We start from the raw sequence: 17,052 nt of genomic DNA, 5'->3' as shown, positions 1-17,052 counted from the left end.
CCAGACTTGGCAGGAGGCTCTCCCCAGCTGCACAGTGACCTTGCCGCTGCCGGCCAGCCTCACCCTGCTCAACACACGGGGCAGCAGGAGGCCCTCATGAAGCAGAGAGCAACGCAGAATTTATGGAAGAACTTCCGCCCCAGAAAAGCCAGGCTGCTGCTTGATTTTAGATACCCTCAGCTCACATCATCCCCATCTCCCTCGGGGCTGCTCCTGCAACTTGGAGAGGGCACAGCTATGTTCACCCATGGCAATGGCAGCGAGGCAGAGCCACGCACAGGCTGCACGCGGACCCACCCTGTGGGTTCCTGAAGGGCAGCCACCTCGGCAGCCAAGGCAGAGCACTACACGCAAGGGTCATAGAATCATGGAATGGTTTGGGTTCAAAAGGACCTCAAAGCCCATCCAGTTCCACCCGCTGCCATGGGCAGGGACACCTCCCACTGGATCAGGGGCTCCAAGCCCCATCCAACCTGGCCTGGAACCCCTCCAGGGATGGGGCAGCCACCCCTGCTCTGGGCAACCTGGGCCAGGGCCTCTCCACCTGAACAGCAAAACACTTCTGCCTAAGATCTCATCTCAATCTCCCCTTTCAGTGGAAAACCATTCCCCCTTGTCCTGTCCCTGCCCTCCCTGATCCAGAGCCCCTCCCCAGCTTTCCTGGAGCCCCTTTCAGCACTGGAAGCTGCTCTAAGGTCCCCCCGCAGCCTCCTCCAGATAAACAACCCAACTGTCTCAGCCCATCCTTGTACAGGAGGTGCTCCAGTGCCTGGATCATCTCCGTGGCCTCCTCTGGACTCACCCCAACAGCTCCACGTCCTCTTGGAGCCGAGGGCTCCAGAACTGGACACGGGGCTGCAGGTGAGGTTCTCAGGACAGCGGAGCAGAGGGGCAGAATCCCCTCCCAGCCAGTGAAAATGAGCTTCGTGCCTTACCCGGATTAAAATGCACTACGCTTAGAGCGAGCAGCGGAGTGGCCGCAGCTCCGCTGCGCGGCCGCGGGAGCACCGCGGCACCGAGATGCGCCTTCACCCCGCTGCCCCGCGCGGCTGCGAGCGGCCGGCAGGTGGCGCTCGGCCCCCGCGGCTGCAGCCACAGCGCAGCCAGGGGTTCCTTATTCCCAAACGCATTCCTGAGGGTTCCTTATTCCCAAACGCATTCCTGAGGGTTCCTTATTCCCAAACGCATTCCTGAGGGTTCCTTATTCCCGAACGCATTCCTGAGGGTTCCTTATTCCCAAACGCATTCCTGAGGGTTCCTTATTCCCAAACGCATTCCTGAGGGAGATCCTCTGGGTTTGTGTGAGACCCGTAGCAGTTTCGGTGCTCCCAACGGGCAGGCTTCACGCGAAGGATGGCACTGAAGGCATTGGCATCTACAGTTCAAAACAAGAGGGGACACCTCTGCTTGGAGGCATCCAAGGAGAGGGCTTGAAACCCCCTGGTCCAGTGGGAGGTGTCCCTGCCTATGGCAGGGGGTGGAACTGGATGGGCTTGGAGGTCCCTTCCAACCCAGTCCATCCCATGATTTGGTGGTTGGGAATGAGCCCCTTCTGTCATCCCACCGGCATCTCCATGAGGAACTCTGGCAGCCCCTACTTCCATGGATCCGGCTGGCCATTCAGCCAGGAAATCCCTCCTTGGAAAGTGTAACAGCACCTCCAGAGATTCAACAGTGAAGGACTGTGAAGAGCAGAGACAGGACGCCAAAATAAATCCCACTCTTCTTTCTTATTAATTTCTGAGCTAAGATTAAGATTTTCTGTTCTGACAATGATCATGGAACCATAGAATGCTTTGGGTCGGAAGAGGCCCACCCAGCCCCACCCCCTGCCATGGGCTGGGACACCTCCCACTGGATCAGGCTGCTTAAAGCTCCATCCAGCCTGGCCTTGAACATCGATGGGACAGCCACCACTTTCCTGGGCAACCTGGGCCAGTGTTTCACCACACATTTCTTTCTTTTATCCAATCTAAATCCACCCTTCCTTAGTTAAAACCCATCACTCCTTGTCCTGTCACAACAGGCCTTCCTAAAACGTCTGTCCCCAGCTTTCCTATAGGACTCCTGGATCACCTCTGCACACGTGGGGACTAAGGGCTCGCTGTCCCTTACCCAGATCTCACTTGGCTCCTCAGTGACCTGGTAAAACGCCTCCAGCAACCCACAGACCGCGGCTAAGAGCCACGTGTCATCAGCCAGAGACGGGCTGAAAGCGAAGACCCTCACACTTTATCACCCCGCAGAAACTGCAGCTCAAAGCTCCCACGACAACCAGTGGGTAAAGTGTGACTCGGATCGCCGTGGATTTTAAAAGCCTATATAAACGCACTCATTTTTGCCAACTTTGTATATTGAAGCATAGAAATAATGACCACTTCGCTCAGGGTAAGTGCGAGGACAGATTCATCAGGAAGGACAGTGAGAAACCATTACCTTCCCTGATAAAAGGAATCACTGTGATCTTTTCTCCAAATATTTATACGTGCTCTCAATCCACGCAGATTTTCCCAGAAAAATATAGTAATGAAGTACTTCAGGAAGAATTTTTTACCCATCCGTAATTTTGCTAAGTTTCACTTTTTCACATCGAGAATTTCAGAGGGAGGACCACAACACAGAACAGCAGCTGAGGAAGGGCAGCGTGCATTGCTAACACCAGCCTCAGCCTGTGCCTGCACCAGAAAAAGCCCAGCTCTTTTACCTTTCCGGTTCATCCCCATCTGGAGGCATTTGAGCAGCCGGCAGTACTGGCATCTGTTGCGCTGCTTGCGCGACATGACGCAGTTCTTGTCGCGACTGCATCTGTAAACCCGCTTGTTGCAGATGCTCCTCTTGAAGAACCCCTTGCAGCCCTCGCAGGAGATGATCCCATAGTGCAGCCCCGTCGCTCTGTCCCCGCAGATCAGGCAGGTTCGCTGATCTACCCGCTCATCTGGAAGAGAGGAGAAAAGGCCTTGTGGTCAACAAAACGGCTTCACTGAGCAATCGTGGTCTCCTGAGGGGACTGGGAAAGCTCCGGCACCCCGTGCCCTGTCTGGACAGAACTGCCCCGCAGATGCTGCCTGTGCTATATTGGAGGTTACTCCTCTACAGCCGAGCTGTTCGAAACACAGAGGAGAAACCTTTCTGCTGCAGGAGCTCCCATGGTACCATCGAATCAATGGTGAAATCAGGAGTATGTGCCGTGCCTGGGGGAGACACTGCTCAGCAGCCAAAGTTGTCTCCGAGGAATGGAAAGGTGGGACAGCCCAGACCACACAGTGTTTCAGACCTCGCTGGCAGAGCCAGGGAGGAGCAGCCAGCACTGCTTTCCTCTTCCTTCAGGAGAGTCACGAGCTGCAGAGAGAAAGCACTTGGGCAGCAGTCCTGTAGAGGTGACAGGAGCAGAACAGAGTGACCCACTGGCACCTTGCCGCCTTGACAGGGACAACAGCTCTTCCAGACAGCACCTGAGTGGTCACAACAGCAACTTGTTGAGGTGGCGGGGGTATTGCAGCAACGCTCTGGCAGAGGGTCACACAGCATCAGAGACGATGGGTAAAGAGAAGTGGTTGAGAAGGTGAACAAGAGGCAGGGAGAGGGCAGCAAGAGAAGGGAGACAGACAGACCGGGTCAGAGAAACAAGGAGATAGTAGAAAAAAAACCTTGAAGAGGAAGAAGGAGGAAAAGAAGAACCTAAATTCAAAACAGAGAAACCACCCGATATGATTAGCCCCTGCCCATGGCAGGGGTGCTGGAACTTTAAAGGTCCCTTCTGACCAAAACCATTCGGTGATTACTCTGAAAAAGACAGCACAGCCGGAGCAGGCAGGGAGGAAGAAGCTGGGTGCAAGCAGGGGCTGAACCGCAGGAGATGGAGCGGGACACGTCAGCTGCCTGCACCCACCGTCCCATGCACGGAGCTAATGGGGAAGCCCAGACAGGACAGAGGCACCACTCCCAAACCCGCACTGCGCCTGCTGTGCTACCCACACCCCGATGGGATCGCTCCGTGAAGTGACACAGACCTTGAAAACCCCCAACCTCAGGACGGCACCAGCCAGAGGAGATGAGCTCAAAACTCACTTCAGCACGACAACACCAGGCCTGGTTTTCCTCACTTAGATTTGATCAGGGGGGTTTGTGAGACAAAAGTGGTTTTACCCACTGGATTTCTGGAGTGGCAGGAAGTACGAGTCACAGTGAAGTCGTTGCCCATCTCGATAAAGCCTAAGCAACCTGACAAATGTGTATCTTCTTACTGCTGGAGAACATGTGAATGCGATAGAAGGAAAGGAGCCAAACACATCAGGATCAGAAGTAAAACCAGTTTACAGTTACATGAGCTGAGAAAAAATCAAAACCAGCTGCTCTTATTTGCAAGCAGCTTTCTCCACAGTTTAAACCCATAGAAACCATAACCAATCTGCCTGAATCTTTAAGAGGTTTGCTAACACACAGCAAGCGAATTTGTACTTTTCAACAAGTTTCACTGCAATTGTTGTAAAACCTTAAAATAAAAGGGTGAATGAAGGAAACAAACTACAGAAACGTTCCCAGTGTCACCACTACACTAAACCATTCCCAGTTTTACAGGACAGACAACCTCAGGTATGTGCTTAACGTGGCCCCAGAGGAATGCTGGTGCAGATCAGGATCCAGGCTATCTGAGCATCTCGCTGGAGGGAGGCAGCTAAACATGACTTTGTAGTCACCAGTTGCATAATCTCTACCCTCGGCTATCTGATAAAGGCCAGGGATTAGCCCAGGACAGAGGTGTCCTCTATCTGCAGGGCTTAGCTCAGCTCCAGCTTAACTCCCGGCCCTCCCCCTGCTCCCATCAGCAGGGCCATAAATCGCGGGTGTTGGGGGATCCCAGGGTCAGCAGCAACGGCCGCGCTCGCTGCGGGGCACGCTGCGCCACAGCCGGGCAAGCTGGGGCGGAATCGGGGAGCCATGAATCCACCGGCTTACACACACAGCAAAAGGCAGACGAGGACACCGTGGATTGCTGTAGCATCCCAGCTGGCGGCCTCCCGCAGCGGATCCCGGGGCTCCCTCCTCACCCCAGCTCGCTGGATGTAAATGAGGGCTCGTTTCCAGGCGCAGGGTTTTGTTGCGGGAAGAATAGGGCTGGAGCCTGGTGAACACGGACAGCCGGGATGGTTAAAGCCAGCAGTCAGAATCCTTCCCTCGCCATCCCCATCTCCCTGCTAGCAGGGCAATGGCGCGGTGGTGCAAATGGCCCCATCACCATCATAACTGCATGCCTCCCTGCAGAAACTGTTAATTGGGTGCATTTCCAGATTAAAACTCACCATAGAACTGCGGCATAGACCGTGAACAAAGACGCAGACCTGTAGGGACCAGAGAGAGGGACGCCCGTGCACCCCATGAACTGCTGGGTGAGAAATAACCACCTACAGAGTCTTAGAACTTCAGAGGTTTACAAAAAATCCTGTAGGAGCCATGACTAGGCCTGAGCCATTGCCCCTGCGGCCCACGGCATTGCCAGCTCCTGACCTTTGCTATTTTTCACCCTACTTAATGCAGGCGCCTTGCGTAGGCGAGGGCTGGGACAGCCGGGGCCGAACCACAGCCAACGGCGCAGAAACGGTGAAGCATGGGCGAATTCAAAGCAGTCTTGCATTGGGGGTGTGCTGAACTCCCTCTACCTTTTATATTTCACAGGGATATCTAAACACATCGTCAGGATAACGATTTTAACTGAGTAAGCCCACCCTCCCTCCTCCCTGGCTGTTACTACTCATCACTCTCATCCCTCTGGATTTAAACGCTGTGCAACACAGCGCAGAATAGGAAACAAAGCAATTGATAAGGTTTTCCAAACACTGTGCACACGTTTTATTTTGGAGAGCAATGAGGAAGCTCCCCCTGCGATTTTCCTTGCGGGTCCTACATTTACCGAACTCATACACGAGATATTCCGGCTTTGTTCTCCCACCCATTGTGGCAGGGGCCACTAAATCAAACAGTTGCTGCTACGACAAAAGCACTCACAAAAATCTCAACCTCATCTTGAACCCTGAAGATTTTTATGGCTACTCCCTCGCTAGCCCCTCCCCAAAGCCACATTAAAGGAGGTATTGTTTTCAAAGGTCATGGTAGGTTTCATACCACATTTTAATACAATGCAAATTCTCCAAGAATATTATGATGTCACACAAGAGTCACAGACAATACTGTGAGAAAGAGAAGAAATCTCTGCTTGGCTCTGTTTTACAAAGCAAACAGTAGCAAAGATAAATTTATTTTTTAAAGGACTCACTTTTCCCCTCAGCGAAATGAGTAGCCTTGATAATTTTAAAAAGAAAATTCCTATGATTTTCCAAAAGGAAACACCTTCGAGCCTTCTCAAGCACACAGCAAAGACATGTACAGAGAACAACGCACAAGCACACAAACCACACAGCAAACCAAGGAACGTATGGGACACCCAGCCAGGCTCCAGCGAGCCTCCGCCACTGCTCCCACCTGTATGGCTCCACGGACACACGCCCGAGCAGGCTGCGGGTGTTCCGAGAGCAGGAGGCATGGCCACATTCCTGGAGGGGACCAGATGCTGGCTTCACCTCGGCAGCTGCCCGCAAGGATTGCCTCCATCCCTGCAGGGGCAGTTTAAAACCACACAACACCTACAGCTCCCTGCGAGAGATTTCCCCGGCAGACGGGACCGCATGTTGGTGCAGCCAGCTTGGGCGACTCGAAACATCGGTGCTTCATAATGGAGCAGAAAAAAAAAGATCATTTCCCAGCGTGAGGCCGAAGTGGAGGAACAAACCGCCTCCCAGTATCTCGGAGCAACTGGTGCTGGGATTTGGTCCTGCTGAAAAGTGAGAGGGAGGACTCAAAGCTGAAGTTCGCAAATCTTCCCATTTGAACAGCAGAATGTGATCTACAGCTAGGAAAATCCTCCACAGCTGAAAGCAGATTACAGTTGACACTCAGCACTGCAACTCATTAATATATTTAATGAGTTTTCAACTGTGTATCGTGCATTTGCTTCATGATTAGCTTGCCCGATCCCCCACACCCCGCAGCACCCTCTGGCTGGGTTTAAAACCCAAGCTGCTCCATACCAGCTGCTCGGAGAGAGGAGATCTCACACACGTGTTACTTAAATCCTAAGAAAATCTCATCACCTGTGATGATGCCTCAAACACAAACATCTGGAAGGTTTCTTTCCCCCCTTATCTTGCCTAACAACGTCACACTCAATTTTCAGTTTCAAGAAACAAACCCTTGTTAAATCCAAGGCAGAACCAGGGCGATTCCCCCTCGCCGCACCATCCAAACCAGCCCACCCCAAACCCAGGCGCAGTGGCTTTAGGGGCTTTTCTTTAACTGATAACCGATGAACACAGGGATTAAATTTTCAGTTCGGTGGCCCATCCCCGAGCCAGCGGCCGGGACAATGGGCCGGGGCATCCCGCTCCCCCATGGACCCCACAGATGGGGGTCCCAGCCCCACGCTGGAGAGGGGGGAAGGCTCCAGCGTCCTGGCAGGGCTCAAAGAGCAGATTGTGCTCCCTGGAGCAGGCCGGCCATGGCCAGAGCCTGAATAGCATTAACCCTCTGTGAACTAAAACAAAAACATTTGTGTGCCCAGCTGGGATAAAGGTTAATTTAAGTGGACAAGCCTCCTTCAAGCCTTTTAAAAAAAGAGAAGAGGAAAGAAAGAGGCTGCGTGCAACCTTATTGTCTGTACTGTAGAAAGATGTTGTGCTTCTGGAGAGACAGAAAGTGCATTCGCCTTTGAAAAAGCACTGACCGAGCACTGAAAAGAAAAGCGCTGCGACAGAGGAACGTGGAGTACATCGCAGCTTCGCTCTCCAGCAATAAATCCCAAACTCGGTCTCCTTCCACGCTGATTTGGTTTCTGCCAAGGAAGAGTTCAGTCAAAAGAAAACTCTCATGAAAAACAGAAGGCATGGGTTGCTCCTTTCTGTGCAGGCATAAGCCTGGAGCGTGCAGCTGATGAAACCCATCACCCTTCCCTTCCGCCGGCTGGGACCCAGCACTATTTGCATATCAAAAACTCATCTGGAGATGCAACTTCTGCCAGGCAGGCTGGGAGCCCCTCTCCCACCTCGCCACAGCATCCACCCTCGTACCCCAGTGCCTCTGCACCCCGCAGGACGCAATGCCAGCTCTGCCACGCGTGGGCAGGAGCCGGCCAGGAGATAGGGGCCACCATGAGACCCTGGCCCCGCTCCATTGTGCGGCACAGGGAGGACGGGCGACAGGGCCTGATCCTTCACTCCAGCCAGTTGTTGCACAAAGAGTTGGGAACAAAAGCCCACGGCACCAAAACGCGTCCCCATCCAGCGCAGCGGCCACCGGCCCCGGGGTCCCACCACGCTGCCCACCGCCGGCCCGCGGAACGACTCCCAGCCAACGCTCGCTCTCCCAAGGGATCAACTTTCTCTAATCCAATTTACAGAGAATGAAGCTTTTTGCAGGTCCGTGCGCTGCTCCGGCACGGCCGTATGCTCTGCGTTAACACCAGGTTTAGACTCTGCTCTTTAAAATTGACAAATCCACAAAGCAGCACGGTTAGAAACCAGCTTTCCTGCCAGCAAATATTTCTCCCGGACCTGGGAAGTCGCCTGGAAGTACAACAACTGAGAATGATGCAGAATTAAGACTATCTAAGATTAAAACCACAGCAGCCCATCATCCCCTGCCTGTGCGGGGCAGGGCCCGGCCACGGCCCGAAACTAGGGCTTCCCACAGCGTGTGTTACCCAAACTATGTGCTTCTCCTAAATATTACATCCCTGTTCCAAAGGAGAGCTTTGCTGCTGTCTCTGCAGGAAGAAAAGAATCGCCGGGGGTGGAGGGGAAGGCTGTAAAACATCCGAGCAGCAGCATCAGTCCCAGGGAACGAGGCCGCGTTACCGAGCGCCTGCGTGACCCCAATACCATCAATAATTAACGATACTAAAAAAAGCTCTTCCAGATGGTCAGCGGGATTAGGAAGTTTAAAATATCAACAAATTAAGCCACAAAACAAACTCATTCCCCACCCCCTGTTTTAAATTGGATAAGTGGGTTGGCAGCTGAAGGATGGGATGCGGGGCAGCACCCAGCTGGAAAAGGACGGGAAAGCCTTTCGGGATGCTTCCCTGCATCCATCTGGGAAAGGGACGGGAAAGCCTTTCGGGATGCTTCCCCGCATCCATCTGGGAAAGGGACGGGAAAGCCTTCCGGGCTGCTTCCCCGCATCCATCTGGGAAAGGGACGGGAAAGCCTTCCGGACTGCTTCCCCGCATCCATCTGGGAAAGGGACGGGAGAGCCTTCCGGGCCGCTTCCCCGCGCAGCCCCGGCCCTGGCCCCGCTCTCCAGGGGCGCCGGGATGCGATGCTCTGGGATGGGGCGGCCCCGGCCCCGCTCTCCCCGCTCTCCCCGGTCGCTTGGATGGGGCGGCCCTGATCCCGGTCCCGGTCTCGGTCCCGCCGGGGTGCGCTGGGATGGGGCGGGGCGGTCCCGGTGTCCCCGCTCCTCCTGGGCGCTGGGATGGGGCGGAAGGGTGCCCGGTCACCCCGGGGCGGGATGCGGTGCCGCTCACCTTCCATGCAGGTCGAGTCCCGCTTCATCCCCCCGGCGCGGCTTAGGGCGGCCTCATGGCGGCGGCGCGGCCCGAACCGGCCATGGCGCGGCCGCCCTATGCTAACGAGCCGTGACGCCGCGGCCCCGCCCCGGCCCCGCCCCGAGCACCGGCACCGGCCCCGCCCCGAGCACCGGGTACCGGCCCCGCCCCGAGCACCGGCACCGGCCCCGCCCCGAGCACCGGGCACCGGCCCCGCCCCCGACCACCGGGCACCGGCCCCACCCCGAGCACCGGGCACCGGCCCCGCCCCGAGCACCGGGCACCGGCCCCACCCCGAGCACCGGGCACCGGCCCCGCCCCGGGCACCGGGCACCGCCCCGCCCCGAGCACCGGGCACCGGCACCGGCCCGAGCACCGGGCACCGGGCAGTGACCACAAGGAGTAGGGCTGGCCCTGCCCGCTGCGGAACCGGGGCAGGGAACGGCAGAAAGCACGAGCAGCACCGTCCCTGCCCATCCCGTGCCCATCCCGCAGCTCCCGGTTCCCGGGGCTGGGAGCAGTGCCGTGGTGGTGGCAGCTGCGGGGCGGGACCCGCCAGTTGGCCCATGGGGATGCGGTGCTGGTGGCTGCGTGCTCGTTTCAACCTCCTCACTTGTCTCTGCTAATACGGAGACTTCCAAAGGGTGAACAGCGAACACCACGAGCTCACACTATTTCCTTGTCTTCACCTACAGGAAGGCAGCGGCTGCCAGACGAGCAGCGGCAGAACCCGTTCCAGCTGGGCCGTGCTCTGCACCAGCGCTCTGCAGGAAAGCTCAAGAAACTGCTCCATAATCCCTTTTCCAGCCTCTGAGGCCGCTGAGCACAGGCTTGGCTTAGGAAAATGATTTCAGCATCAGTTTGTGGTTTTGTCGTCAGCCTCACAAAAGCTGATCAGCACCTGGACTGACACGGAAAACAAAGCTGACTGCAGAAAAAATACACCTGTGGAGCCGTGCCCAGAAATCGGGGTTTCTGCCTCCTGAACTCCATCCCATTTTAAAGTTGGGATGGAGTGGAGGAAAACCACACCACTGCATGAAATACAGTAACTGATCAGGAAATAAAAGCAGGGGCTGAGGGCTCTCTGCGTCCCCGAGTGAGTACGTCTCGCAGGAGGGATACAGTCGATGTAGACAGGGGTGGGCGACCTGCAACTCCACCCAAGTGGCGGTGCCGAGGACAGGGGTGCGTGCTGAGGGGCAGCGAGTGGGGCAGGACTGGCGCATGGGCAGCTGCTGAGGGACAGGAGCAGAGGTCAGAGAGTCAGACCTTAACAGGATGATCTACAGCGCCTTGTCAGTGAGCTGGCCTTCACTTTCCTCACGGAAACAGTCCCAGCAGTGCTATTGCTACAACGGAGTTAAAATTGCACCGGCCATAGCGCCAGAAAGAAAGCCAGCACCTTAAGGAAAACACCATGTGAGACACCGGGTGTTTCATCCTCTCTCAGTTTCTCTCTCACATAAGAAAGCAAATCCATGCTGCTCATCCTCCTCGACGTGGATCATCTCTGCCTTTGAGTTAGAAGCAGCACAAACTTTCACGACAATAAATCCGTGGCTGGTTTAGCTGCCCACCCCAAACCGGGCACCCCGGGGCAGCCCCAGTACAGGTGAGCTCTGTGGCAGATACAGCTGTGGGCTCCCCTGCAGCAGCGTTTGCAGGAAGCTCCTCTGCCCCTTCATCCTCCTGAGATGAGCTCAACCTCAGATATTATGTGTTCATGTGTCCCTAGTGCTGCAAACACAGGATGGTCGGTAACCAGTCCCAGTTGTCAGCAGGGTTTGGCCCAGTGCAAACCAACACTCACCACACCAAAGCATTCAAGGGAACAGCCAGAAATGTTTTTGCCAATGGTCACTTCAACCTGCCCTCCAGATGTCTATGCTGACTCCGTTCAAAAGCCATCGTTTGCCTCTGCTCCTCATACTGAGGGCCGCGGGGCTCAACCACGCTCTGAGAAAGGGCTGACAAAATAAACAAGGTGCAGAGGCAACAAAAGAGGTCATATTTCACTCGATACCAAGCCTGAAATTTTATTGCTTTCTGGTGACATCCAGCAATGCAAATAACCCCATGTGTGCATAAGGGCAGAGCACAGCAGCGTCCTCCCAGCAGTGTGGGTATCCTGCTCCAGCGCATCCTGCCTGGGCAAGGGGGTCCGACCGGATGCTCTGAGGGGTCTGTGCTAGCCCAGGCCCCTCCGTGATTCTGCTTATTCCTAATATCATTTTTAGCCCAGCATTTCTGCTGGAGCAGGTGCATAGCACAGGAGTGAGCTGTTTCAAACCAGCCCTGCGCTGGGCCGGGTCTCTGGTTTGCTTCTGCTGTAAATCTGTGAAGTTGCTGTGCTGGTCCTTGACGTGCTCTTCGGATTGACCTCTCTTTCTTCGCTTTGGAGGTTACCAAAGCAGGTCTGGGTGAGGAGCTGTTCCCCAGCCCTCGCCGCGCATGGCCAAGGTAAGGCATCCCCGGCTGTGCTGTTTGCACAGCTGTTCGCAATTGTGCCTGCTCCCAAAGCTCTGCATTCCTCATCCCATGCGAGTGCTCCACTCACTCCCGGCACCCCTTGGAGAAGTGTGACCAGAATGCAGAGTGCTTATTTTGTAACACTGTAGTGCAATGTGGACACAGCGATCTGGAATAAAGCCACTTAATCTCGGGATAACAGGCCGACACGGCTGCTCACACAATTGCTATTGGGACTTGAAACAGAAACGCACAAAAAAAAATTGCTAATTCAGAAAAACTACTGCAATTATAGCCTAAACCTGGCTGGGAAAATGGATAATTGGCCAAATGACCCAAATCTTCCTAATTACTTAAAACTCGCATCAAATACAAACATCACAGTTTGTCCATAATAAATCCGTAAGGGCAGAAAATAATTGCAGAGACCTGGAACTGTCTGTAAAGTGAGAGAGGCCAAACCAGGAACGGGCAGAGGGCGAGCAGAGAGACAAGGAAGTTTAATTCCATTGTCTGAACCAAAGAGCCTTAAAACAAGCCTGGTAAAGGGAAAAATGAAGTGGTGGGTTCTTCTTTTAGCTGAAGGCAACTAAACGAAGAGCTGCGAACCTGGTGTACCTGCCACAGGCCGAAAGAGAATACTGCAGTGGGCTTGAGTTCAAGAAACAAATAGTGAATAAGGAAATACCAGTAAATGGTGCCACTGGCAGCATCTCCATTTTGCAGTGCTGACACTCCTGAACCCGCAGGGTTCACCAGCATCTCTGCTCAGTGAGGGGACGATGCTCAGCGCCTGCGCACCAGAACCAAGCTGGTTTGCAAATGTAGCTGAGTAAAAGTGATAAACTCAGATTAACGCATCTCCCCAGCTCACTACTGTGGATGATACTGCTTCCAGCCCCTGCAGCTGCAGGTAAACACAGCATGTACCTTCCCCCAAAACTCCATTCCCCTCACTCTCCGTGTGCACAGGCATTTCAGAGAAAATAGAGAAATTAAAATAAAACTGTTTACAGAAGTCACGGAGGGAACTGCACAAAATGAGAATCGACAATCACCTGACTTCTAAGAAGTGTTGATAGCGGTTTGATAACAGATGAGGCGATTCCTCTGCTCCTTGGCATTAAACGCACAGGGAGTGTGGTGTTCATAATTCTGGTGAAGGCAGAACACAAAATTAAGCATTTTCCTCCTTCTCACTGGTTCAAAAGGTTGTTATGAAAAATGAATCATAGAATCATAGAATCACCAGGTTGGAAAGGACCCACTGGATCATCGAGTCCAACCATTCCAATCCTTCTACCAAATTCCAGGTTTATTTGTTTATTTAAAGCTTTTAGTTGCTTGGCTATGGAATTTGCCATGCCAGCCTACTGCACGGCTTGCGAGAAGCTTTCCACTGCAACCCGCTTGTGCGGTAACAAACAGTGGAGACAGCTCCGGAGAACAGAGGGAAAGTGGGGGGAGGTTAAGGGCTCCTCAGAGAGGTCGCCTTCAGAGGGAAAAAGGAAAACAAATGGGATTGCAGGCATGAGGAATATATGGTTTTACTGCCCTAGTGGGCAAGTACAAGAAAGGAGAATTGCAAAGGGAAAGCTTTACATTTCTATGAGCAGGCAATCCAGCTCTTTTCTAAACCCTCTGCAGAAAGCACTTTCCTTCATGCTGGGTGACTCCATCCCATTCCGGGAACACATCCCCTGTAACTCCCAGTAATCCAAATCGCTCATGAGTGTCAGATCATTCTGGAAAACACAGGGAAAGTCCTTGCACTGAGTCCCTGTTACCAGTGATAGCCCCACAGAGCCCTGAGCACCCGCCACTCACTGCAGTGCCTGTGTGGCCAGGGCGACAGCTGCCCCGGCCTGGATCCCTCCCTTGCCCCCTTCTCCTTGTGTCACAGGATCATGGAACGGCTTGGGTTGGAAGGGACCTCAAAGCCCATCCAGTTCCACCTCCTGCCATGGGCAGGGATACATCCCACAGGATCAGGGTGCTCGAAGCCCCATCCAGCCTGGCCTTGACCACCTCCAGGGATGGGGCACCCACCGCCTCTCTTGGTAACCTGGGCCTATGTTTTCACCACCATCATTGTAAAAAATCTCCTCCAGTCTAAATTCACCCTCTCCTAGTTAAAAACACTACTCCTTGTCCTGTCACAACAGGCCTTGCTAAAAAATCTGCCCCCAGCTTCCTTACAGCCCCCCTTTAAAGAGATGGGAAGGCAGAGAGCATCTCCCAGATTTGAGCAGGCAGGAAAAGTTTTGTGCATTTTGGTGGTAACTGAAAAGGCAAAAGACTGTTTTAGGCTTGATTTACATAAATCACAACTCTACAGCTACACTGCTCTGCTGCAGCTCCTGGTGGTTTGAATAACAACAGCAAAGCAGCAGTTTGTTAATATAATAATAACAATAGTAGTAGTAGTAATTGTTATTATCATTATGATAATTTTTCCCAAGCAGCAGTGTGGTGGGTGAGCAGCTGTTGTTGGAATCCCCAGAGAAAACCAAAGCAGCAAAACGCCAATTCCCAAATTTCGGGTCTGAGAGCAAAACAAAGAGGGAAAAACCTTCAGCACTGAAGCTGCAGGCTCGGCACCCGCCTCAAGGGCTTCGCTCTGCCCGCAGTCGGTAACGAGCCGGATCGGGTCCTTTGGGGAGTGGGAGGAATCCCGGGGGGAGCGGAGCAGTGCGGCCGCGCGGCCAGCAGGGGGCGGCAGCGGACGGGCCGGGCGGCACACGGCACCCCGCACACAGGAACCCCGCACACGGGAACCCCGCACACGGGAACCCCGCACACGGCACCCCGCACACGGGAACCCCGCATACGGCACTCCGCACACGGGAACCCCGCACACGGGAACCCCGCACACGGGAATCCGCACACGGGAACCCCGCACACGGCACCCCGCACACGGGAACCCCGCACACGGGAATCCGCACACGGGAACCCCGCACACGGGAACCCCGCACACGGCACCCCGCACACGGGAACCCCGCACACGGGAATCCCGCACACGGCACCCCGCACACGGGAACCCCGCACACGGGAATCCGCACACGGCACCCCGCACACGGGAACCCCGCACACGGGAATCCCGCACACGGGAATCCCGCACACGGCACCCCGGGGCTGCAGCCCCAAACGCGGGCGCTGCCGGTCCTCGCGTGCTCCCAAGGCGCCCCCAGACCAGACTCAGTCTCGCTAGCGGCTGCTCGGCCCCTTGGGTTTGTTTTTACTGCGATCAGCTTTTCTGTTATTAGGAGTAGCTGTTTAAAATGTCTTTTTGCCAAGCTTTTTGAGTATTACGTTTAACTTGTCGAGGTTTGTAATACTGTGTTGTTGCTTTACAAGAGAAGGAAAAGCTTTACAGAAATGTCCTTATGGAATTCACAAGAATGGGAATAAAAGGATGGGGAACTGTCTGGCAAAACTGTCCTGTGTATCGTGACAGCACGCACAGACCCCCCTTTCGGTCCCAGGTGGCTGGCAAAGAACACATCCCCCCCAGAAAACAGCATATCCCAAGGAAAAAAGCATGTCACCAGAACTCCCCGCTTCTCTAAGAACCCCTGCCTCCTCAGCCTCACAGACTGAATGGTTCACCACCTTAACCACCCATAAACCACGGTTATCTCTTGAGATGATGTCGAGCTTAAATGAATTTGCAAAAGGTCAAAAGCTTTGGACAATCTATTTATTAAATAATCTATTATTTATCTATTAATCTATTTATTAAAAATGCAAGGACAATTAAGGAAAGAGAAGATGACACTGAATAACCAGGCAGGAGAAATTCACATGCTTAAAAAACCCTCGTGTAAATTCAACTTCCTCTCCTGAGAGACTCAGAGCAGTGAGGAAAGGCCAGACTGGATGAGGCTTTGAGCAACCTGATCCAACGGGAGGTGTCCCTGCCCATGGCAGGGGGCTTAGGACTGGATGGGCTTTGAGGTTGACCCAAACTATTCTGTGATTCTGTGATAGGCAGCAAGCGTGGCAGAGGGGCACAGTGACAGAGCTGGCGTGGTTTTACAGGGCCACAGGTCAGTGCCGAGCCGGGCTGCCTGTGAGTGTGATTTTCCATGGGCCCTGCACCCTTTTTGTTGTCTGGCCATCACGTGAAGCATCCAGCTCAAAGCTTCGGCGGCGGCTCCTTACAGGAGGCGCTTTCATAGTTTTAGGTTTCTACTACTGCAGATGTTAGGAAAATATTGCCAGTTTCTTTGCACGTTGTTCTGCCTGCAAAGCCGAACCCATACAAGTACGGCAGGCAACATGGCTTCAACATGACGCCACAAAGGAGAAATTAAACCTTTTTATTCTGTCCTGTCCTTTGGAGCTGTTTGGAACTCCAGGGCACTTCTGCATTGCTACCACCTCCTAGGAATATTGCTCTCACTTCGGAATAGGGCAGGAGCTGTGTCCTGAAAACACAACCATTACCTCGTCTTCTGCTAAATCTGGTCCAGTCCTTTTTCTCCAATAAAGTAGATTCTCCATTCCCACCCCATCTTAGCAGAAGTTCCAAGTCCCCCGGTATCACTCACCCCCAACCGCATGAGACCCCAAATTAAAATGTATGTGACTGTAAATAACAGCCGGTTCTAATGGGCTAACACTAGGGAAAAGAACTGTATCTGCTCCCTCTGAGGCTGCAAAAGGCGAGCTCCTCACATGCTGACAGCCAGCGAGGCTGCCGCAGCAACGAGTCAGCTTCTCTGGGTGTAAGGACTGAATCGAACGTGCAGTACTTAAGACAATTAGATTTTCAAAGAAACTACACTAAACATTTCTTTCATGTGTAATCAAATTATGTTAAAGCCAACCTCACAATTTAAGCCATTCCATTGGTCAGCTTCTATTTGTTTTCCCTGCACTCTCATTTTTGCTCCAGATCTGTCACATTACATTAACACCTTTCCTACTCACTGCCTACAGAAATAACAGCCTTCGACATGCCTGCACAATCCATTTGTCCT

General features: G+C 53.8%; 1 protein-coding gene across 4 annotated transcripts in view; it reads right to left on the bottom strand.

Annotated features, from left to right (window-relative positions):
- NR6A1 (nuclear receptor subfamily 6 group A member 1) overlaps positions 1-17,052 on the bottom strand; it is an 84,586-nt gene that overhangs the window by 17,879 nt on the left and 49,655 nt on the right. For 3 of the 4 annotated variants that reach the window (XM_054084097.1, XM_054084098.1, XM_054084099.1), the window contains one exon: positions 2,705-2,935. In XM_054084097.1, the coding sequence (XP_053940072.1) occupies positions 2,705-2,935 (231 nt within the window). Of the gene's footprint in view, positions 1-2,704; positions 2,936-9,574; positions 9,681-17,052 lie in introns of those variants that run through there. The other variant, XM_054084100.1, reaches the window with a different exon arrangement.

This window comes from Cuculus canorus, chromosome 19 (genome assembly GCF_017976375.1).
Source record: "Cuculus canorus isolate bCucCan1 chromosome 19, bCucCan1.pri, whole genome shotgun sequence".
Taxonomy (NCBI): Eukaryota; Metazoa; Chordata; class Aves; order Cuculiformes; family Cuculidae; genus Cuculus; species Cuculus canorus.
The sequence above is the reverse complement of the archived record's forward strand: the minus strand, read 5'-3'. Positions and strand labels throughout refer to the sequence as shown.